General features: G+C 48.5%; 1 protein-coding gene across 9 annotated transcripts in view; it reads left to right on the top strand.

Annotated features, from left to right (window-relative positions):
- CRHR2 (corticotropin releasing hormone receptor 2) overlaps positions 1 to 14581 on the top strand; it is a 244887-nt gene extending 230306 nt beyond the window's left edge. For 3 of the 9 annotated variants that reach the window (XM_039524633.1, XM_039524634.1, XM_039524637.1), the window contains one exon: positions 12908 to 14579. In XM_039524633.1, coding sequence (XP_039380567.1) covers positions 12908 to 13048 — 141 coding nt within the window. In that variant the 3' untranslated portion in view covers positions 13049 to 14579. Of the gene's footprint in view, positions 1 to 9528; positions 9595 to 12907 lie in introns of all 9 variants that reach the window. The other 6 variants (XM_039524638.1, XM_039524639.1, XM_039524636.1 and 3 more) reach the window with 4 other exon arrangements.
- The last annotated feature ends 8192 nt before the right edge of the window (positions 14582 to 22773 follow it).

A 22773-nucleotide genomic window follows, 5' to 3' on the forward strand; every position in this document is an offset into this window, starting at 1 on the left:
CTGTGAATTGGATTCAGCCCTGTGCGTTTAAATTAGTTTTTTTAATCTGATAGGCAGATTTGATGTATTCTCTGAAAAGCTATGAGTTTATGAAAAATGACACAGCGTACACAGATGCCTGCACTTATGTTACAAACCACTTAGCAAGAATAAACCTTGATTGCAAACTTTTATATTTGTCAATCACAATATGGATCAAAATGTTCCAGAAAGACTCTTCTAAATTGACTGACAGGTCACAACAGCACATTTAATTTTATGTAACGTGTTTGTTTAATTAAAACGTCACTGCCGCATGTGTAGGCGGATTGGCAGGAGGTTGTTCTGGAGAGAACTACTTATCCATGCAACACATCTACAGGGTAGGTTGGAGTGTACTTTAATTAAAAGAGCTTTAGTCTTTCCGATTTTTTTAACTGATGGAACTCTATTATGTACTTATTGAGTCTCTGTGTGTATATGTATGTATATATAGATTCATAGATTTTAAAATCAGACCGGACCATTAGATTAGCTAGTCTGACCCCCTGTGTAACACAAACCATAGAATTTCACCCAGTTACCCCAGTGTTGAGTGCAATAACTGGTGTTTGACTAAAACATAACTTCCAGAAAGGAAGACCTCAAGAAGTGGAGCGTTAAACTCTGCAACAGTTTCAATACCTCGGTTCAGCATTGAGTCATGATGGGAATATAAATGCAGATGTTAAGAGCCGCATGGGGCGCTCTTGGTGTAGATGGTATGGGTTCATAGGAATTCTCTGCGATAAGAATAACCCAAGTAAACTAAAGAGCAAAGTGTATAAGATCATAATCAGCCAGCCATGATGTATGGGTTGGAATGCTGGCCAATGAAGGAGAGAGAAGAACTATATTACACTGCTGAAATAAGCATCCTCAGGTGAATGCAGTGTAAGACGAGCTGGGGGCAGCTTACTTTGCTTAAAAGCCTCTGGTGAGGGACCTTGTCGAAGGCTTTCTGAAAATCTAAGTAGACTCTATCCACTGGATCTCCCTTGTCCACATGCTTGTTGACCCCCTGTGACCTTATCGATCCTGGCTTTGGACTAGCCCTTAGCATGCATTCGGGGCGCTTTGGGATCGCAAGCCTGCAGGTCTCTCTCGAAAAGCTGTGCTCAGGCTGCACCACCAGTTAGCGGCTCAGCGCAGGGGGCTCTGGGTGACATTTTCTGGCCTGTGCTATGCAGAGGGTCAGACCAGATGATCGTCACAGTTCTGTCTGGTCTTGACACCTGAGGCTGCAGAAGCCTCTCTCTAGCATTGCTGTTGAGCGTACACTGTAGGAGCCAGGCTCCCAAGAGCCATGGCACTGAGGAAAGTGCAGGATGGTGCCTATCTGAGACCCACATCCCTTGGGGGGCAGCCCAGCAGGCTGGCACGACGGGAAACATTACCTCCAGGAAGGCTTGGCCGGCAAACACTGTGTCCCAGAGCTGGGATCCGTTGGTGCCCTGGAACAGAAAAGTGTCCACTGAGAAGCAGCTTTTCAATCTGCCCTAGGCCGACCCCTACAGACCACACCCACCCCTACAGACCACGCTGCGCAAGTGCCACCATGCGGCCTGCAGGCCGCATTCACGCTGTACCCATGGGCTCCATAGACAGAGAAAGCTACAGGGCACACTGGCTGGGTGCAGTCACATGGCACAGGTACCGCCACGGTGCACCAATGGGCCCCGTGCACAGGGGGCTGCAAGAGATAGTCGATTTCCTGGCTACCTGCAAAGGGAAAAGGACGCTGCTTTCTATATGTCATACCCAGGTACCCAAGGATTCGGTTAGGCCTTGAGACAATAAACCACGCTAGAAAAGGTATCCCATATACCATGGTGAGAAGAGTGGTATGACAGCTTGGCTGAGCAGATAGAAAGGGATGGCATTACACCTGGGGCAGGTGAAACACAGAAATGTAGGATTGGAAGGGACCTCGATAGGTCATCTAGTCCAGTCTGCTGCACTGAGGCTGAACTGCTGATTATCTAGATTATCCCTGACAGGTGTTCGTAGTCTCCTGGAGGCCTTGCTTACACATTGAATGGGAGAGGTGACAAAATTGAATCCTGCTGTATCCCACATTTGAGAGTCCATGGTGAAGAAAATAATATACCCAATATCCCCTTTAGGCTCTGCAGAGGACCCCTCTCCTCTCCAATGAGGAACTGTAAGCGAGTGGAATTTTCCTCCAGGGCAGATTGGCAGAGGCCCTGGAGGTTTTTCGCCTTCCTCTGCAGCATGGGGCACGGGTCACTTGCTGGAGGATTCTCTGCAGTTTGAGGTCTTCAAACCACAATTTGAGGACTTCAATAACTCAGACATAGGTTAGGGGTTTGTTACAGGAGTGGGTGGGTGAGATTCTGTGGCCTGCATTGTGCAGGAGGTCAGACTAGATGATCATAATGGTCCCTTATGACCTTAAAGTCTATGCGTGGGCTAACCTACTCCCAGTAAGTGGTTTCAAGGGCTGCTGATAGATCTGATAACACCAGTGTGGGTGCTTTTTCTGGCATCCATCTTCTAGAAATGGATCATCAGACAAAAATGTCATGCTCCTCTCCAAGTCATAGCTTGGTCTCAAATCTAGCTAGTAAGGACCCAGGAGCTTCATAGACTCCAGATGCAACCAGAATGGGCCTCATAACTATTGTCTCCATGATCTTCTCTAAAAAAGGGAGTTCTGAAACCCAGACAATACTTGGCAAGACTGTCACAGTTAAATGATGCTTTCTTGTGTCAGGCCTAAGTACTGCTAGTTAAAGTCAGCTGGTGTCTTGCCTCCTCAAAAGGAAGCATGAAGGGAAACCCACAAAGAACCTAGGACAAAACTGTCAAAAGCGCTTCAGTGACTTACAAGCCTAACTTCTGTTGACTTTGAAAACATTGTCCCCAGTGCCTTTATGGGGTTCGTTTTTCAGCCTTGAGGTAGGTGGGTCCCTTCACAAGCAATTAGATGCTGAATTCCTAGAATATCTTCTGCCTCGTTAAGTGAGGATAAAACCCTACTAAAAGAAGATTGAGCTTTTGCCCTCTTCTTCTCCAACACTGTCTACACGGTGTCAGCCTGACCACCTCAAATACAGTCTGTCTCCGCCCAAATGAAAGTCGAAAACGTCAGAAAAGAGAGAGAAACTCTGCCCTGTTTCACATTCTGAATGTATCCGCCTGTCCACTACAATCCGTTCCACTCACCTAGACCTCATGGATGTGATGGTAGAGGAGAAGATAATATCTTGGACTCCCCCACATCCACAGCACAAGAAGAGAAAATCTCTCCTGGCAACTATTGATCAGACTCCAAATGAGTTTTCCACTAGTGGGACTAGCCTCTGACCTTGCTGCCTCATCAGTTGTATGATGGAGACAAGAGGACCTGCTAAGATGGTGAGGGGGAAGGATAATGTCTCTTGTAGATGCCAGTCCATGTATGCTTGTGTTTAAGGGTTTTATAATATCTCAGAAAGCCATCAGAGGAATTGTCGAAGGATTGAGAAACACAATCCCTCAAATTCTGGAACCCTCTGGAGGGGTGTTACCAGCTTTCCTGGGAGAATAACAACTCCATCCCCATAAAGTAGTGATGGTACAATAAAGAGCCATAGAATAGATGGCTTAATAAATTGATAGCACCAGATTAAGAAATTGCATCATTAGACAGATAGATAACAGGCAAGTTAGCAAAGAAGGATAATTAGGGAGGATTGGAATCTCATTGGCCTGGGAGTTAAGTACAATGCAAGGATAAATTTGTCCAATTTTTGGATTCAGAGCATCTTCCCCCCAAGGCACTATCTGTCTCACACAATCCATTAAGCTAAAAGTGGCCTATTGTGAATTTATCAGCTTGGAAGCCTGTTCATTATAGCAGCCAGCTATGAATCACCATCTAAATGGTTAGTCATCCACCTGGCCATCTATCAAAACAGTCTTCACAATATTCATTCTGAACCTGAGGGACATGCATTAGGAGTGCCTCAGAACCGCTGAATGAACGTGACTCTGTGGATGGAGGTTTACTTGTGTATCTAGTACTGGTTTCACTGCCTGATGGCTGGTGGCCTACAAAGAGAATGTAAGCACTACTGTTGGAGATTACCGTTTAGTGCAGGGTCATGTGAGGGACAAAAATCTTCCCTTTCAGGCCCCAGAGTAGCAGTACCGCCTCAGTAACCTCTCCTGCAAATGAAGGCATGACTGCAGCATGACTAAGAACACCCAGGCCAACTTTAAATCTAGCCTGTGTGGGTAAGAGTAGTAGTGAGCCCACACCATCCCATCTTATCTGTCCTAATACAAACCCGCTGGGGACCCTAGATACATACTCAGGGTCCGTGCCACTACATAGTCACTACTACTGTTACTCACACTAGCTAGACTAAAGCTAAGGCAGGTGTAGCTACCTGTGCTGCAATCACACCTCCATTTACAGTGTAGACATACCCTAGATCCTGCCTCTCCCCTAGACAGGGATGTTGTGACTAGTGGAACCCCAACCCTTGACCCTGTAGCTCCAAACTGTACTAGGGTGGATGGAGCTTCATGGCCCAAAGGAGGTGCCAGTGCCTGGAGTAGGCTTCCTGCGCCTTTGTCCCCCATGTGTGGAACTGGGCCAGTCCTGCTGTCTGCTGGACATTCCATGCTCCAGTGGAGAGGTGCTGGGTTTGTCCTGATGTCTGCACCGTGTGCTGTGTGTCCTTAAAACTGTGCAAAACCCACACTGTCTTCATGAAGATTTTCATGCATAGAAATACATCGCTATAGTTATCTTAGAAAATAAACCCCAGCGGTCCAGTCTGATTAGTGGCAAACTCACATCCATTCATTACCTGGATTTGCTAAATTGGTGCCAAAAGGCTAGTTTCCTGAAAAAATGATTAAATTGTAATATGATGAACTGGAAAAAAATACTAGGAAAAAAGGAAAGAATGATGTGACATCAAATTCTTGGGTCACACCATCTGCAGACATGAAAAAAATGGCCATGTAAGCTGCTTTTCATAAGATTAAATAATCAATTGCACTGACTCGTGTTGGCACTTTGACTTTTATTAGATTTAGTTACTTCCCTTGCAACTTTTATGGTGTATGTGTGGCTATTAACCAATGGCAATATCTAATCGGGGGCTCCTTTGCATCGAGATGATGCCACAGTCCACTTAGCTCTGACCTATCATGTGGGCTGTTGCCTTGGGCAGTAGACCGCCACTATTTGCAGCAATGTATCTTTACTACATGAATGTCCTTAACTGATCCCGCTGTTGAGCCTGAATCAGTATGCTTGGCACACCCATTGGCTTTGATGACGTGAGATTGTCTTTCATCACAACAGCAATGATCTGCACTACCAAACAGAAGACTTGGGGAGCCCCCAGGACAACTGATTCTGGGGAAGCCACGGAGGTGTATGCTCATCAACAAGAGCTAGTGAACGTTTCAGATCTAATTGCACTTTTCCTTGTTTGCCCAATTAGTGTACTTTTTGCCCTTTACACGGTTTGGAACAATTGAACGTGACTGGTCAGTTGACAGGGAGTTTCATTTACTGCAGATGGTGCATTGTTTGACATTGTAATGTTGCAGGGGACTATTTCAATTATAATTTTAATGGGGTTTTTAAGCCAAACTTTATATTTTGAGCATAAACCAAGAATCCAGAATCAAAGACCTGCTTGTTTTTCTAATTCCTGTATGTCCTCAGTTACAATGGTGAGGGACTTAAACGGACAGACAGTGTACTGGCAAAAAGAGCCCGCCTAACACCCAGACTGCTGCAGCCGCAGTCAATGCAACTAAAGGAGTGGCAATCTGTTGGGTGCCGGGGAGATGAAAGAGACACTAAGGACATGTGTATACTTACCTCCAGAGCGATTGATCCAGCGGGAGTCGATTTATCGCATCTAGTGAAGACATGATAAATCAACCGCCGAGTGCTCTCCTGTCGACTCCGGTACTCCACCGGAGCAAGAAGCGCAGGCAGAGTGAACGGGGGAGCATCAGCCATCGACCTACCGCAGTGAAGACACTGCGGTAAGTAGATCTAAGTACGTCAACTTCAGCTACGTTATTCATGTAGCTGAAGTTTCGTAACTTAGATTGATTTTCCCCCCTCCCCCCTGTGTAGGCCAGGCCTAACTGAAGATTTAGTTAATAGCTTTGATTCTAACCTAGAGGATCTTCCTGCATAACTGTCAGACTCTCTTCTGAATCTCTTTGGTGCATAGAGAGAATGATGAAAAAATTCAGAGACTTGGTGCCGCACACCTTGCCCTCTCCCCTAGATTACAGGGTGAATTTAATGGAACTTCCACCCAGCTTCTCCAGGAGTCATCCCCCAAATCCATTTGTTACCAAAAAGCCAAGTTGCAAATTCAGTAATCTCAGTTCATAGCACAATGCTGGGAACTGGAACATAGCAAGAGCTCATTCCATGCAGAAGGCAGATGGAACTTGTTAGTGAATTCATCGCTTGGGCTTGTTTTTATGGAAACATTGTGATAACTCTTGGCCAGAGCCAAAGCCCATTGGAAATCAGCATGAGCCTTTCCATTTACTTCAGTGGCCTTTAGACCAGGCACTCTGAGTCTAGAAGCTGTATCCACCTAGCCACTAGCAAAGCAACGTTGAACAGTCTGGAACCATATACAATCAGGTACAATGGTCATTACTGTGGTCATCCCATCATAACTACTGCAGCCTGCTCCTTTCTTATCTACCCAACCCTATATCACCTCCCTTCTATCCATATGAAATGCAGCTGCCAAGATCATTTCCCATTGTACTCACCAAGCTGCCCCTTCTTTGAATGCATCCATTTGCTCCCTCTTTTCCACCAGATCATGTTCAAGCTTCATGTCTTCAACCCAAGGCCCTTCCCACCCCTTTACCTACTTATTAATTTATGGGTTTTGCCCTAGGACCTAGAGGCCCAAAGTGATTGGGTCCCCACCGTGTCAAGGATGGTACAAACATATCTAGTTTTCTTTCATTCTGCCTACGAAATATGAAACGTCCTCCCAAAACAGATCTGTAAGGCCGCTACACTCTTCTATTTCCACTTCTTCCTTAGCACAAACTTCTACTTGATGGCTGCAAGAAATTAGCCGACTACTATGGTCAAGGGAGAGTACTGCGGCTTTTATCCCTCTCTCTTCCACTTCCTTGATGGTCCCCATAGCTGGTAGTGGGAATGGAGGTGTCCACAGGAGTCTCTCCAATAAAATGTGCTCCATAGTATGCAAAGGTTTGAGAATGCCTGGGGTAGGCCATTCAATCAGGAATCAGAAACCATAACCAGGTGACTTCCGTGACCAATCCCACAGCCCAGATTCTACAAACTGAATAGTGGAATACTCACAAAGAACAAACCCATGGTAACCCATAGGCCCAAATGTGTTGGTAAATAGTATTTGACAAACAATTCCAAGGGATGAACAAATTCAGGAAGGGCATGATCAGTTCGCAATTTGCAAAGGGTAGAAAGGGTCAAATCACATGAATAAATTGTTTGCAACAAATAGTTTGACCAAACAGTTGGAGCCTGAAGAACTGAACTCTGTGATCTAATAGCACAGACAACCTCTGTTATCTCAAGTGATTGATGCTTATTGAGACAAAGGTGCTAATTTCTCTTTCTCCGGGTGTTTGTGTGCGCTTCAGCCATTGATGCTGGTGTCTGTGTATTTATGCCTCCCCGTGTGCTATGATAGGCTAGTGTTGTGAATGTCAGGTCATTGATATACTAATGCTGTTGCTAGGAGCTGATGATTGACTCCAGAAATGCTAGACAGACAGGCACAGCATCTGTTGTAAAGAGATCAATTCAGATGTCAAGCAGATTATTTGTAAATGTCGGTGCTATTTTTCTTTTGTCCCTCTCACCATGGACTTTATTAGTTGTTGTTTTTTTAACATGCTGCTGTACCCGCCCCAGCTATTTTTTCCCTGAAATCCTCCATACAAAAGTTCGGTTTTAGCTGAGCGCTGCCAGAGTTTCAGTTCTGAGCATAGTGAGGAGAGGTAAATTTAGAGTTACCCTCTTCCACTTGGGCTTTAGACACATGGGGCTAGATGCACAATAGGATTGAGGCACCTAACTGCCACGTTAAGTACCTAAATCCCAGGAACAGGCCCCACTGGGGTGCACAAAGCCCCCCCTTGGCTGCCCCCCAAACGCCATAGGTGAATAAACTCATATGGCGCCTAGACTTTTGCAGTAAAAGTTCCCTAGGTGCCTATGTTTCGTCTCCGAGCATGCGCACGGCCACCTCATGCCAGGCGGCTGGACCCAGAGCCTTAGCACCCTGCACAAACTGAGAGAAGACAGCTGTTCCTCACCAAACACTCCTGTGGGACCTGATCCCATAAAAGTGGTCAGACCTCACCTCCTGGAGCAGGCCCCTAGAGGGTGCGCTTACACGAACAGCCAGAGGAAGAGGTGATGCTGGCACCCACCTTATAACTTTCAGCCCAATGGTTACAGCACTCACCTGGCATGTGGGACACCCCAGTTCAAGTCCAACCATTGCCTGCAGAGAAGAGGTCTGAACAGGGATCTGTCCCCTCTCCAGTGTATGCTCTAGCCACTGGGCCATGGGGTGTTCTGATATGCGATGCCCTCAGTCTTCAGAGCTGTATAAATGATGAAGCAGGGAGAGCAATTCTGTAGGCTGCTGGTTAGAGCTCTGCCCTGGGAGCTGGCTGGCCCAGCATCCAGTCCTCCTGCTCCAGTGACTTTTTTTTAATAATCCAGCGTGGAACAGCTTCAACAGGAGAAACTGGGGCAGCCCCACATCAGGATATCCCGTAGCCCAGGGGTGAGGGTGCCCCTTTGAGAGGTGGCAGATCCCAACTCACATCCCTGCTTCCCCTCCAGTGGAGAGGGCGACTTGACCCAGGTGTTCCCCACTGTACCCACTGGACTGAAAGTGAGAAGGTGGACAGTGGCATCGTCACCTCCTGCTACAATGACATAAGTGCCTAATGCCCAGAGAGGGTTTGCAGCTGAGAGTCCCAAGCTCAGAGAAGCGCCTCCCGGCAGCCCAGGCTTTAGGCACCTATCTCTGAGAGGATTGGGGCTTATCATGTATCCTTCTCCTTGGCATCTCTCAATGGCTAGCTGAGGCAGCTCCTCGCCTAGTGTGTTGGCTTTTAGGAATCCCATTCTGAGGCGCCCGTCTCTCTCCATTCATGGGAGAGGGAGCTCAGGTGTTGTGAATCCCAGTGATTGTCCAGGTGCCTAAAAGTTAAGCCTGGTGATGCTCAGTGGCACCATGTCTACTTTTCCTTGTAACTCTAACCCATGCTGGGCATCGCTGGATTCAGCGTGGCACTGCCAAGTGTGTCGGCTCATCTCCTTAAACATGCAGCATATTTACACCCGTAATGGCAGCTTCAGCTGTACAGCTCGGCACTGCTGTTATTGCCCGTTGTCCTGTCTCAAACTTCTCAAGTAAAGAGCGATCTCGTGAATGCATGCAAACCACTGCTTGTTCAGATTCACGTCTTTATCTCCAGGTCACTCTATTTGACTTGATTGGCTTGAAGCTCAATTGATATATCTAATCTGGCTTCATTATCCAGGTAAGTATCTGGACAAAACAGATTGCTCAGAAGCATACGGGGCCATTAAATAACTCATCATTTCCATGACCCACCAGAGTGCTGCTCTGCAAGCGCCTGGGATGCATTAGTTATGTCAGAACTGTCACGCTGTCTGTGAGATAATTACCAGGCTACCCAGTACAGCCACTCGAGCGTACTTCTGTATTACGGGGGGTGAAATTCACTGATTGGGTGGGCTTAAGTGGCACATAGGCCTCGTGTTGGCCTCCTGCACAGGGATGGATTTCACTCCGGGAGGAAACTCTTCCCTAATGAAACCTTAGCATCTGGTGACATTTTGTCTGTGTGTGTGTATGGAATGTGCAAAGGGAGGTCTCGAATGTGCTGCAAAAGGAAGGAAGGGGAAAGCCCACATTCAGTATAGGATAGTTCCAACCAGCCCATTACCCCTTAGATTCTGTATGACCCACAGCACGTTTGTGTGCCATCCTTGTGTTATCACAGAAATGGAAGGGACCTTGAGAGGTCATCAAGTCCAGCTCCCTGCAGTGAGGCAGGGCCAAGGAAACCTAGACCATCCCTGGCAGGTGTTTGTCCAACCTGTTCTTAAAAACCTGCTGTGATGGGGAAGCTCATATCATTATTGTGTGTGTTCACCTATTGAACCACCATGGGCTGCCTACAGGCAACGTCAGAGGCATAACCAAGCCCCCAGGTTATGGCTTGACTTTCTCACCACTCTGTGTCTCTGTAGCACACGTCAGCATCTGTCTTTCTGCCGCTCCCATAGGCCAGTGGGCTCTTTTTGTACGATACATGGTTAATAAAAAGACCTAATGAATCAACTAACCGTTATTGGCCTGCTTCTGACATAACTGCAGAAGACCTACTCCGTAGGATATCAGGGTTGGAAGGGACCTCAGGAGGTCATCTAGTCCAACCCCCTGCTCAAAGCAGGACCAATCCCCAGACAGATTTTTACCCCAGTTCCCTAAATGGCCCCCTCAAAGATTGAGCTCATAACCCTGGGTTTAGCAGGCCAATGCTCAAACCACTGAGCTACCCCTCCCTAGGCTGAGGGAGGCAATAGTCTATTTTATATGGGTAAAAATCACCATTTCATAATTCAAGTCTCTTGTTATGATGGTTATGGAAATTAGACTAGGAAAACAGGGCATGTGGGTCGGACCCAATTTGTAGTATGTGCAAGTTTCGGAGTGGGCAGCAGCTTTCAGGGACACTTCAAGCTCACGCTGTTGTCTGACGACGTTTTACCTACGCTTGTTAGATACAAATATTATGATTTTGTATTAGCGCGGCACCTAATGACTCCAAAAGAAACCATGGCCCCATCGTGCCGGTGCACAGACGGAGTCAGAGACAGCCCCTGTTATGAAGAGCCTACACTCGAAATAGACCAGACAAAGGGTGGGGGAAAGGGAAGCGTTATCAGCCCTTTTACAGACGAGGCACAGAGACACTAACTCATTGCCCAAGGTCACACAGGAAGTATGTGGCAAAGTCAGGAATCGAACCCAGGGATCAGACCCTTGTTGCCACTTTACACCTGATAAAAGGGCTGGAGTGGCGTAAAGACGCTCTCAGGGTAGATCTACACAGCAGCTAGACACGTGGTTGGCCCATGCCAGCCGATTTGGGCGGCGGGGCTATTTCATTGCTGTGGAGACTTCCGGGCTCGGGCTGGAGCCCAGGCTCTGGGGCCCTCCCACCTCACAGAATCCTAGAGCCCAGGCCCCGTCCTGAGCCCGGATGCCTACATGGCAGTGAAACAGCCCCGTGAGCCTGAGCCAGCCGGCACGAGCCAGCCACGGGTTTTCCACTGCAGTAGACACATACCCTCTCAGCCCTGGTCCTGCCTGCAGGAGAATTCCCCGGCTAATGCACTGTGGAAGACAGCTGAAAAACAGCCTTCCACTTACCCGCTCATGAGCCCTAGTGGAGGGGGGCACCGGGGCCGAGCTGATGGAGGGGCGTGTCAGGAGAAGGGCCACACCGCGACAGCGTTTCCAGGTAGCACTGCAGCCCTTAAGGCAGCCGCCCTGGGAGGTCCCTGGGGCTCTCTAAACTATCTCAGGTGCTGCAGGGCAGTTAAGGATCAGAGGGCACAAGATTGGCTTTAAAGCCACCATCGCCCCCCTCCCGTGGGCTGCAAGGTCTCTTAGAGGCACGGCTTAGGACTCACCCCAGATCTCTTCAGTGCCAGCCCAGTGCCGTAACCATACGGCCATCTTTCCCCTTCACCAAAGGTGACTACAAGTGAAAGGATTTAGAAGGCAGATCTGTCTCCAGAGCACTTCTGGTCGCGAATCCCCCTCCCTTCTCCCTCTCTCCCCCCCGCCTGCTGTATAGCCGGAGAGTCAGTCTCTTGCCCTTGTAGTACGTGTGGACGTCCCACGCAGCAGCAGCGGACAGGAAAAAGTTGTTTAAAAAATAGGAAAGTCAGACTTTGTGTGTGAGCTGGGGTGAGCCCCGTACCCCCTCCAGGCCTGAGTTCCTCATCAGTACAAGGAGGACAGTGTCACTGCCCTGCCGCACCAGAGGTTTGTGGGGATAAATACAACAGAGATTATGAGTAAGGCTGCTATTTTGTCATGCAGGTTGCAGAAGTCATGGAATCAGTGATTGTTCCAGAGACCTCCGTGACTTCAACCCACGGCGGGGCGGCGCTGTGGTGTCCCCTGCTGCCCGCGGTGGCTCGGAGCCCCCTGCCGACCGTGGCAGCTGGGAGCTGCAGAGTATCCCCACGGGCGGGGCCCCCCCGCAGCTCCGAGCCACTATGGGCAGCAGGGCCCCTCACCCCCCGCAAATCCCAGTGCAACAGGCAGCAGGAGCTCCGAGAGCTCCAAGCCATGGGCAGCTGGGGGACCCTGGGAGCTCCCAGCCGGAGCCCCTGCAACTGCCCAGCCGTCACGGGTGGTAGGGTATCCCAGAGCCCCAGCAGCAGGGACGGGTGCTAGAGCCTTCTCCCTCCCAATTTTGTCATGGATATTTTTAGTAAAGGTCACAGACAAGTCACGGGCGTCTGTGAATTTTTCTTTATTGCCTGTGACCTGTCTGTGACTCCTACTAAAAATCCCCGTGACAAAATGGGAGCCTTAATTATGAGGTGCTCTGGTACTGTGGTGATGGGGGCTGTAGAAGCACATAAGCTAGACTGTAAAACCCCCAACGTTAGCAAAGGAGGCCCTGGGTCATTGCAGAACCCGGAACTCCCTCTTGAAATTGACTCGATTTCAAGTTGGCAGCATCCCCGTTAACAGAAGAAGCGGGTTCCTTCCGAATACTCACACCCTTCCCTCTCTCCCCTCAGGTCCGCTCGGCTGCGAGGAAACGCTGGCATCGCTGGCAGGACCACCACGCCCTGCGCGTGCGCGTAGCCCGGGCTATGTCGATCCCCACCTCCCCGACGAGAATCAGCTTCCACAGCATCAAACAGACGGCGGCAGTTTGACCACGCAGACATCCGGCCACCTTGAGAGTTTTTCCCTCTTCCCCCTTTTTGTCTGTCTTTCCTCCTTTTCTCGGCACTGTGCTCTTTCAGCGAGACACCCCCTTGTGTCTTGGTGGAAATTTGTCCATTTATATATGATGCTGCTTGAAGGCAACCAGCCAAAAATATAACAAAGAAAGGAGTGCGGGGGGTTGGTGGGGGGAGCAGGTTTAAGGAAGAATGGGATTTAAAACTGGTAGCCCCATTCGGAGATTTTCAGCCTCCAACGACAAAGTGGAAAACAACCTAGCGGAAGGAACGATCGATTTTGTTTTTCTTTAAGGATTGTGGTTAAAGAGGCTGTTTTGACCAACTGCCCATCTCATTCCACACTTCAGCTCCCAATGATTTCAACAGGTTTGTTCTGTAAATTGTCTGTCTGTCGCCTTCTCTGAGCTTGGTAAAAGTCTCACCTAGCGAGCAAGGGAGCAGGCAAAAGGGGATCTGGCAGGTGTTTGAGGGGATCGGGATGTGTGTATCTTCCCCATTGCTCCCTCTGCTGGGTTAGGGAATCACTGGGCTATTTAACAGCCAGCTATTTGGCCTGCTTTGTGCCCAGCCTTGTTCACATACGAGGTTTTGAAACGGACAAACTCAGCGGTATCTCTGGATCTCTCTATAAAGTACTGTGTTTCATCTCTGCTTAGCCGAATAGTTTTGAAACTGTGTAAGCAGCCACCGGACATCTTTGTTTTACCTGGTGGCGAGGAAAGGACAACTGAGGATTTGCTCAGCTGTATTGCTTGGGTTTCAAAATCATAAAATAAAAGGGAAGCTGTGTAAAAACTAACAACGCCGATGGTGCTGGGGATGATATTTGAGTCACGAGGAATGTGCGAAGTGCTGCACAAAGAGTATTGATCTTGCATTTTGAACTAGAGCAAATGTATCTACTAGGCTTTTTATGTGATGTTCAGAAATATTGTATATTTTCAATAATAAACACGATTCTGGGTTGATTTCTATTGATCAAGATGTCGCTTTAGGTTGGGGAGGAAGAGGAAATGGGGCCTGGGTGTTAGTGAGAGGGTTTGATGCCTAAACACGGGAAATGGAAAACAACAAAGCATCCTGGACAATGAGAACCCACTTGAAATGAACATACCGCAAAAGGGCCCTTCAACGGAACACAAAACTCCTCCATTCTCAGGGTCTTCTCCTCGCATCACATCCCTGAAGAGCAGAGCATAGATGACATCCCATTGCTGTGCACAGTTCCTTTCATCACACTCGGTTTCAGTAGCGAAGAAGAAAGGAGGTTATAAAATATCCTCTCTCGCCCAAGAAAAAAGAATCTCCCCCAGCATCTGGGAGACTTGTTCTGTTCAGGTGAGCGGCAACACAGCTGCCAGGGGTTTCGTGGAGGGAAGCTGCATTTTTTTCTTCTCGGGTCTGTGGTGCTCCAAAGACTTCCCTGCCACGTTTGGTCTCTAAGCCCACAGACCTCTCTGCTCTTTTCAAACTGGCATCTCCTCTGTAGCGAGCCAGACTCCTTTAACGTTCTAACATGTCCTGGGTAAAGGCTGGGACCGTTTTAGCCCATTAAAATGGTCTGACTTGCCCACACCCTGAGTTTTTAGATTCATTTCAGGGAATGAGCTGTGTGCACCAAAAGAAATTGTGCTGCTTCCTGGGAGTGTCTGATTGGAGAAAATACTCGCCCACGTTGGGGGTGGTTAATTAGATCATATCCTTACAGTCCCTCCAAGGCTATAAAGCACAGAGGTGTGCAAGATATTTGCAAGAAAAAGCAAAGCTATTCAAGGACAATTAGGTTTTTCGTCTCCTTCCAAACGCAGATATGGTCCCATTTTCATGGGGAATTTCAATCAGGTAAGTGGTTATTTCAAGCAGTCTGGCTTCCCACAGAACTGAGGCCAGACAAACCCCTAACAGTTCAGCTGAAATAAGCACCCGAACGTACAGATGCTTGTCCAAACTCTCGGAACTTCCTGGGTCTGTAAAACCCACCTGGAAGTCTCATGGGCGCTTCTTTGAGCTGAACTGCTAGAGGTTTGCCCAACAATTCTGAGTGTGTGTATTCATCAAAACCATCCAGGTGGCCTTCAAAAGGGTTTAACATTTGGAGCCAAATATGGTCTCAGATGAGTGTAAATGCAGCGTTTACTGTTAATAGCCCTCGTGTATTGTTACCAGTCACAGTAAACTGCTAGAACTGCTCCCTTATTGTACAGTGCATGTACCAATGCATTCCCCTTTCTACAGCCCTTACTCATGCTGGGCCAGATTATCTGCAGGAGCAAATGGATGCAGGTCCATTGACTTCAAGAGAGTTTTGCCCACTTACACCAGCAGAATATTTGTCCCTCATAGTCAGATTTTTGTAATAATCCCACTGAGTCCAGCGGGACAGGTCGAATGACTAGCAGTAACGGCGACTCGCCCTGAGTAAAGGCTGCAGAATCAGGTCCAATGTGTTGTAGCAGTTCCCATTCTGAGTTACCTAGTTGATCTGATTCCCTGTCTCAAGATTATGACAGCGCACGGTTGCCTTTCAAGGTCGTCTACTGACGGGGAACCAGTTTATGTCATTTCTCTGCAGGGGGGAGACACCGAAAAGATCAGCGCTGTTTTGTTTCTGTGGTGTGGCAGTGGAAGGAAATGATGGGCTTGCCATTGAGAAAGGGTTTCTGAGTTTTCAGGTTGCTCTCTGGGTGTGCCTGGGCTGCAATCAGGCCATGTGATTGCTGCTTGCGTGGATGGACCCAAGCCTGCTTTAATCTAGCTAGCTGGGCTCCCGGACTAGCAAAGCTGCAGCAGCATGCGTTTCACCACAGGCTAGTGCCATGGATTTAAATACATCTCCACAGACTATTAATGGGGGCTTGATTTTCAGCTACACTAGACCCCTTTGGCCCAGGCTGGCGGTGTCAAGGGGCCTGACAGTGAGTGAGGATGTTACACCTGGGAAGATTTTATTGAGATGAAGTGCAAGGAGGATGTTTGCTAGTACCAATGCCAGTGCAGAGAATGGATTTGCAAACCTTCAGCATATAATTGTTTCAAGTCAAAGCTAAGCACATGCAGGTAATTCGAACTGGGAGAAGGTTTGTTTATTTGTATTTATCTTGGGTTTACCATGCAAATGCAAAAGCACTGTTCCTTGGTTTGATTTCCCATGAAAGATTTCTGCACCTGTCAGCCGTTCCCACCCGCTGAGCCCTGGAGGCAGAGTTACATTTATTCAAAGCGATGCCACCTGACTAGGTCTTGCTTCCCTGCCAGCTGCCGCCTTAAGAGCAAGATTTTGGAGAGTTCCTCAAAGAGCAGGAAGAGAAGTCTTGGCGGTGGCATTTTACCAGAGTGTGTGGAGCGGGTGTCGGATACAAGGGAGCCCAGGGAACTAGGCCCATTTACATCAGCTGAGGGTCGGTCCCTGGCCCATCTGCTAAAAGACATTTGCTATGAAGGACCTGCTGCAAAGCCCTTTAAAGTCAATGGAAAGAAAGATGGGCGGGTAATGCTCGATCTATCAGGGATCAATGTATCGATTTATCATCTAGTGTAGACGTGATAAAATCGATCCCCGATCGCTCTGCCGTCAACTCCGGAATGCCACCACGCACAAGAGACGGAAGCAGAGTCGACAGAGCGGCAGCGGTCGACTCGCCGCTGTCCTCATGGCCAGATAAATTGACCTAAGATACACTATTCGCGTAGCTGAAGTGCATATCTTAGGTCAACCACCCCCCGCCCCCATGTAGACCTAGCCCCAGTGAATTCAGTGGATGCTGGATGAGGCCGTAAATGGTTTTGTAATTATTGACAGCATAGAAGCCAAAACATCTGAATTTCTTGCCAGCACCAGAAACAAAGAACAATTAATACCTAAACTGTGTGGTTAGCTCTGCTCACAGGCAGGCGAGATCCCCAGATGAAAGCTGCAGTAGAAATAGGCAGTGGAATATAGCAGCTCTAGAAAAGGTATGCTGTTACGCTGATCAGTATTATCTTATTGTTTCCTCGGGCTCCCCCGTCGGTCGCTCTGCGTCCACCTGTTGTCTGGCTCATACTTAGATTGTAAGCTCCTTGGGGCAGGGACCATCTCTTTGTTCTGTTTGTCCAGCGCCTAGCGCTGAGGGGACCTGATCCCTGGTTGGGGCCTCTAGGCACTATGGCAATACAAATAATGATAATATGGATGTTGGTGTGGTCAGAGAGGATGGGATGGCTTTATAGATTAAGGCACTGGCCTGGGATCTTGGAAATCTAGATTTGGGTTCCCAGCTTCCTCGGTGACCATAGGCAAGTGTGTCTCTGCTCCTGGGTAGGTGCTGTGTACAGATAATGAATACTAATCCAACCTGAATGTGTTCTGTATGCCGAGAGATTGAGCAGGAATGTACCGAGGCAGCTCAGGAGAAGGCAAGTCGACACTTCCATTGACCTCTGGAATTTAAGCTGTGGTTTATTAGTTTAATGAGCTGGTTGCCATATAGACAAATGGAGGATTTCTTTTGCAGACTGTGCAGTTGCAGTCACTGCCTGAGTCTGACTGGAACTGAGGTTTCTCCTAAAACAATATGTAGTTGGGGGGACAAAGAATGTATTTTCCCTACAACGAAAGTCACTGGTATGTGTCCTGGGTCATTGTCTGGTGGCTAAGGCAGAGCACTGGGAGTTAGCAGAGCTGGGTTCTAGTCCCAGCACTGGTACACGTGTGCCACGTGACCATGGGCCAATCACCGGACTGCTCTGTGCCTCAGTTTCCCCACTTGTCAAAGGAAGACAGCCGTTCCCACCTCAGCTTGCCGGTGCCCTTTGGCAGGTACTGGAGAAAACACAGCCCCGGTATTCATTTGGGTTAGATGCTGACTTTAGGCACAGCCTGAGCAAAGGTTGGTGTATAAGTTGCTTCTCCCCCGGAGTAGCACTGCTGAGTCTCATGCCTCATAAACACACCTTTGGGCCCCACTTCCTCCCCTGCTTTCCCCTCAATCCCAGGCGAGGTAGTAACTCACTGCCAGCCTGCAGCGGTGCTCCATCATTAGCCACACCCCGCAATACTGCCTCAGCTGCTCTGGACAGCAAGTGGAGGGGGGAGCCAACGCCCTGTCCACTCCCCCCACCCCTTGCCATGGGCAGGAAGTAATGAAGCCAAGCAGAGGTGTAAGAGGCCTTGTTACTCCAAGCGACAGCCTAGGCCTCAGCCATCCTTAGGAATGAATTCAAATCTCTGGCACCAACAATGCAATTCATCAAGAAGAGTTTCCTTCCTGGGGCCCCGTGGAGCTTTGATGTACTGTCCTTATTACAAACCACGGATCTATAATAATAATAATGAATAACACTTTGCAAGCCAAAGCATTCAGCTGGTAGCAGTGACCCTGGGGCCATTTCTGTGCTGCCCTGCCCTCTCCTTGTTTTGAAGTGCTCTAAATGTTACGGACAGATTTAAGATCTCCCCCAGTGTTGCCTTTTTACCATGAATGGATTAGAAAGCTAAACAGCCTGGCATTTGACTGCTGTCTTTATTACAGACCAAATCCTTCTTAATCTACCAGGTCATCCCAGCAGCTACGCCGGAAAGGAAAAGCAATTGTTAACCAAGGCTCCCATTAAGCCAGATGCAAAGTCCATTGAATAAGACTCCAGTGGGCTCTGGAGCAGGGAACATTCCATTGGCAACAACGGTTTGTCGACACTGCAAACGAACACCCGCTGACCAGGGCTTGCAGGGCTGGGGCGACGGAGCTGTTTAACTGTGGTGGTTCTGGGGCACTCCCCCCTCGCAGGGTCTCACAGCCTGGGATCCAGCCCAAGCTTGAACATCTACACTGCATTTAAACAGCCCAGCAGGCGGAGCCTGAGTCAGCTGGGACAGGCCGGGCATGGGTGTTTAGTTGCAGTGTGGACATACCCGATGGGTCTCAAATGAACTATGGCTGAAGCAGTGCAGTGTGTGTGGAAGTAACCCCTGTGGAACCATGGTGCCAGCTGTCCCTGCTAGTACCACACTCCGGCTGTGCATTGCATGGAGCAGTCAGACCTCGGGGGCGTGGCTGGGGTGAAGCAGCCAGGGGGTTGTGTTAAATGGGGAGTTTGACCCACGCCGCCTTTAGAACTCATTGTGTTGGTTCTGCTTCCCCCGTTCTAGAAATTTGCTCTGTAATTGTCATCGTTCCCTAGAAAAATAGCAGGTTGCTTTATAAAGCACCAGTATTGCCTTTCCTCCACCCTTGGTCTGCCTGGCCCCTTGGGAGTGTAAACGCTTTGGGCAGGGATCGGCTCTTCCCGTGGGTCTGGACAGCACCTAGCACAGTGAAGCCCCGATCTTAATTGAGGTCTGTAGGCGCTACCATAACACAGCTCATCAGTGGTACTAATCTGGCACGGGAGCCGGTTGGAGGAGGTTGGGAATTCCCTGTCATGCTGATGTGCAAGGAGAGAGGACAGTAGCTGCACTAGGTAGCAATACATGGGCCGTGTTCTTTCACTTCCTCGGTGAAGACGGATGGTCCAGTGGTGACTGTGCTACCGTGGAGGCCTGGGTACACGTCCTAGCTTTGCCATAAGATTCCTGCGTGAGCGTGGGTAAGTCACTCAGCTGCCCTGTGCCTCACCTCCCCATCTATAAAACGGGGGGCTGGAGGGAGACTAGCCCATCCCAACCTCCCACAGGATAAATCCATGAAAGACTGGGAGATGCTCAGATATTTTGGGGGTGATGGGGCCTTTGTTATCTTATACAGGCCTCAGATAATGGCAGTTTCCACAAAAAGAGTGGGAAGGCCGACGGAGAAACCAGGGAAAGGGACACACGCTACAAGTTCACTTGTCTCAAATTCCCTGTGAAATTAGAGCTCTGAAAAATGCATCAGTTAGTTTCAGTGGGCCTGGTTCTGCTCCTATTGAAGTCCTTGCTATTGCTTTTCCTCTACGCAGGATCAGGCCTTATCTTCCCTTAAGTTCTAGCTATGCAGCTACACCTGATGACACCAGCTGAGGGTCCGGCCCAGAGTTTTGCGTTATGTGGGAGCGCACTGATGGATTTACTCTGCCTGGCTGGTCAGCTAGTTAAAAAAAATAATAAAAGACTCCTACACTTTCAAAGTTTACCATGGGCATGTTTCCAAGGGTAATTAACGTGTGGGTTTTTCCCACTTTCTTAGCTGTTAGGCAGTTTTCAAAGTAAAATGTAGGTCTTTCTTCTATGATTGCCAGCCATTAACGAACAACAGCAACAACAGAAACCTCTTATTCCAGTTCTACCAAATGCCACTCCTAGGCACAACTATAACTGCCCGGTTCTCCCTTAATTTATAACAGTGAGGATCAGTCTGTAACTTTCCTCCAGACCTGATGGAGAAAAGCAAGCGTCAAGGACCAGCGAGATGCCACACATACGAGTCTCTGATAGCTTCAGAGATCAATGCAGAGATGTTTACTGTTCCCAGGGCAACCAGCAAAAACAGCCTCTTAAGCCGCCTCCCTGGTTTATCATTAGATTGGCATCCACCAATCCTTTTGTGGAGGAGGATATCTCAAGGAATCATTGGGAGACTCAACACAACTGAATTTGTTTGGCCTAAACTGAGCTGAGGTTCAAATATAAACCTCACCTGAGAGCATCGCTTCAGGAGAAAATCAATATAGGAACGAAAGAGGGAGTTTCCTTTCCCCCCATAGTGCTTCATAAGATGCTGCCTGAAATAATGATGCTCCCCTTGGTTAAATCCTAAGCATTTCCAATACAGTATAAGACAAAATAAGCAGCATGCCCCCTTGAATAGAGAAAGAGGTCAAAATCTGACCCCTTGTGTTGGTTACTGGTAATGACTACAGTGCAGCTGCAATGAATGACTGAATGAAAGCAAGAGAACATGAGGGGTCAGAGAGATGCTGGCCCATGACGTGGAAGCGTATGCTAGGGCAGGGCTTCATTGGGCTGCATGGTGGTGTCCTCCCTTCCAAGCATACAAAGGAGCTATCAAAGCCCAGTTCCTAAGCTTGTTTTCAGCTGAGTTCTATCTAGCAACCATGAGGCTTAGCTCCAAGAAATCCCTTCCAGGTCCACACATGAATTCCATGCACGTGTTCCATGCTCCGAACTGCGGCGTGTGCTTTATAATGGCAATTTGCCTTCATGCTGCGGTCTGCAGGGAGGCTGCCTGGTCATTCATTAGTTTGTGTATATGTGAACAGCTGCCCTTTGCTATATATAATCAGAACTGCTCTGCTGTGTGTCATAGACCCTGTACTGTTAACACAGAAGGGAGGGGTGTTCTTTTTCAGTTCAAGTGGTGAGGGAATGTGCTTTTGAGTGGGAGGGACTGAGGTCTATCTCTGATGCTGCTACACAGTGCCTGGTGGTAATGGATTTGCTAGCCTCTTGAGGTAGATACTATTCAGTTGTCATAAATGGTCTTGAGACTGCTTTCACTACCCTTTACTCCATCTCATCCTCCCTCCATGTGCTTCCGCTCCCTTGCCTCATCTCTCCTCTTTCTCCTATTCCCTCCCTTTATCCTCTTCTCCTCCTTGCTGTCCTCACCCCTCTCCCACCCCCTCCATCTTGCCAGACAGGGTTTGGCGTTGTACAGTTTACTGTAGCTGGCTCTGGAGGTTGGCAGCATTTTCCCACTGATACAGAATCAGGAAATATAGGGATTATAGAAGATTAGGGTTGCAAGAGATCTCAGGAGGTCATCTAGTCCAATCCCCTGCTCAAAGCAGGACCAACACCAACTAAATCATCCCAGCCAGGGCTTTGTCAAGCGGGTTCTTAAAAACCTCTAAGGATGGAGATTCCACCACCTCCCTAGGTAACCCATTCCAGTGCTTCACCACCCTCCTAATGAAATAGTTTTGCAGATTATCCAATCTAGACCTCCCCCACTGCAACTTGAGACCATTACTCCTTGTTCTGTCATCTGCCAACACTGAGAACAGTTTAGCTCCATCCTCTTTGGAACCTACCTTCAGGTAGTTGAAGGCTGCTATCAAATCCCCCTTCACTCTTCCCTTCTGCAGACAAAATAAGCCAAGTTCCCTCAGCCTCTGCTTATAAGTCATGTGCCCCAGCCCCCTAATCATTTTCATTGCCCTCCGCTGGACTCTCTCCAATTTGTCCATATCCTTTCTGGAGTGGGGGGGGGGCCAAAACTGGACGCAATACTCCAGGTGTGGCCTCACCAGTGCCGAATAGAGGGGAATAATCACTTCCCTTGATCTCCTGGCAACGCTCCTACTAATACAGCTCAATATGCCATTAGCCTTCTTGGCAACAAGGGCACACTGTTGACTCATATTCAGCTTCTCATCCACTGTAATCCCCACGTCTTTTTCTGCAGAACTGCCGCTTAGCCAGTCAGTCGCCAGCCTGTATCGGTGCCTGGGATTCTTCCTTCCTAAGTGCAGGACTCTGCACTTGTCCTTGTTGAACCCCATCAGATTTCTTCTGGCCCAATCCTCCAATTTGTCTAGGTCACTCTGGACCCTATTCCTACCCTCCAGCATATCTACCTCTCCCTCTATCTTAGAGTCATCTGCGAAATTGCTGGGGGTGCAATCTCATTTCTATCCCAGCAGGTCTGGCACGTTCCACTGGGGAGCAAGCTTATTTGTGCTTCGACCTAACTCATCACGCACGCATTGCAATGCCGCATAGTGCTGCTATCTTCTATTAGGGAACGAACCACTTGGGCCGTGTTGCTCTACAGTTG

Source organism: Mauremys reevesii, linkage group 2, assembly GCF_016161935.1.
Source record: "Mauremys reevesii isolate NIE-2019 linkage group 2, ASM1616193v1, whole genome shotgun sequence".
NCBI classification, from domain to species: Eukaryota; Metazoa; Chordata; order Testudines; family Geoemydidae; genus Mauremys; species Mauremys reevesii.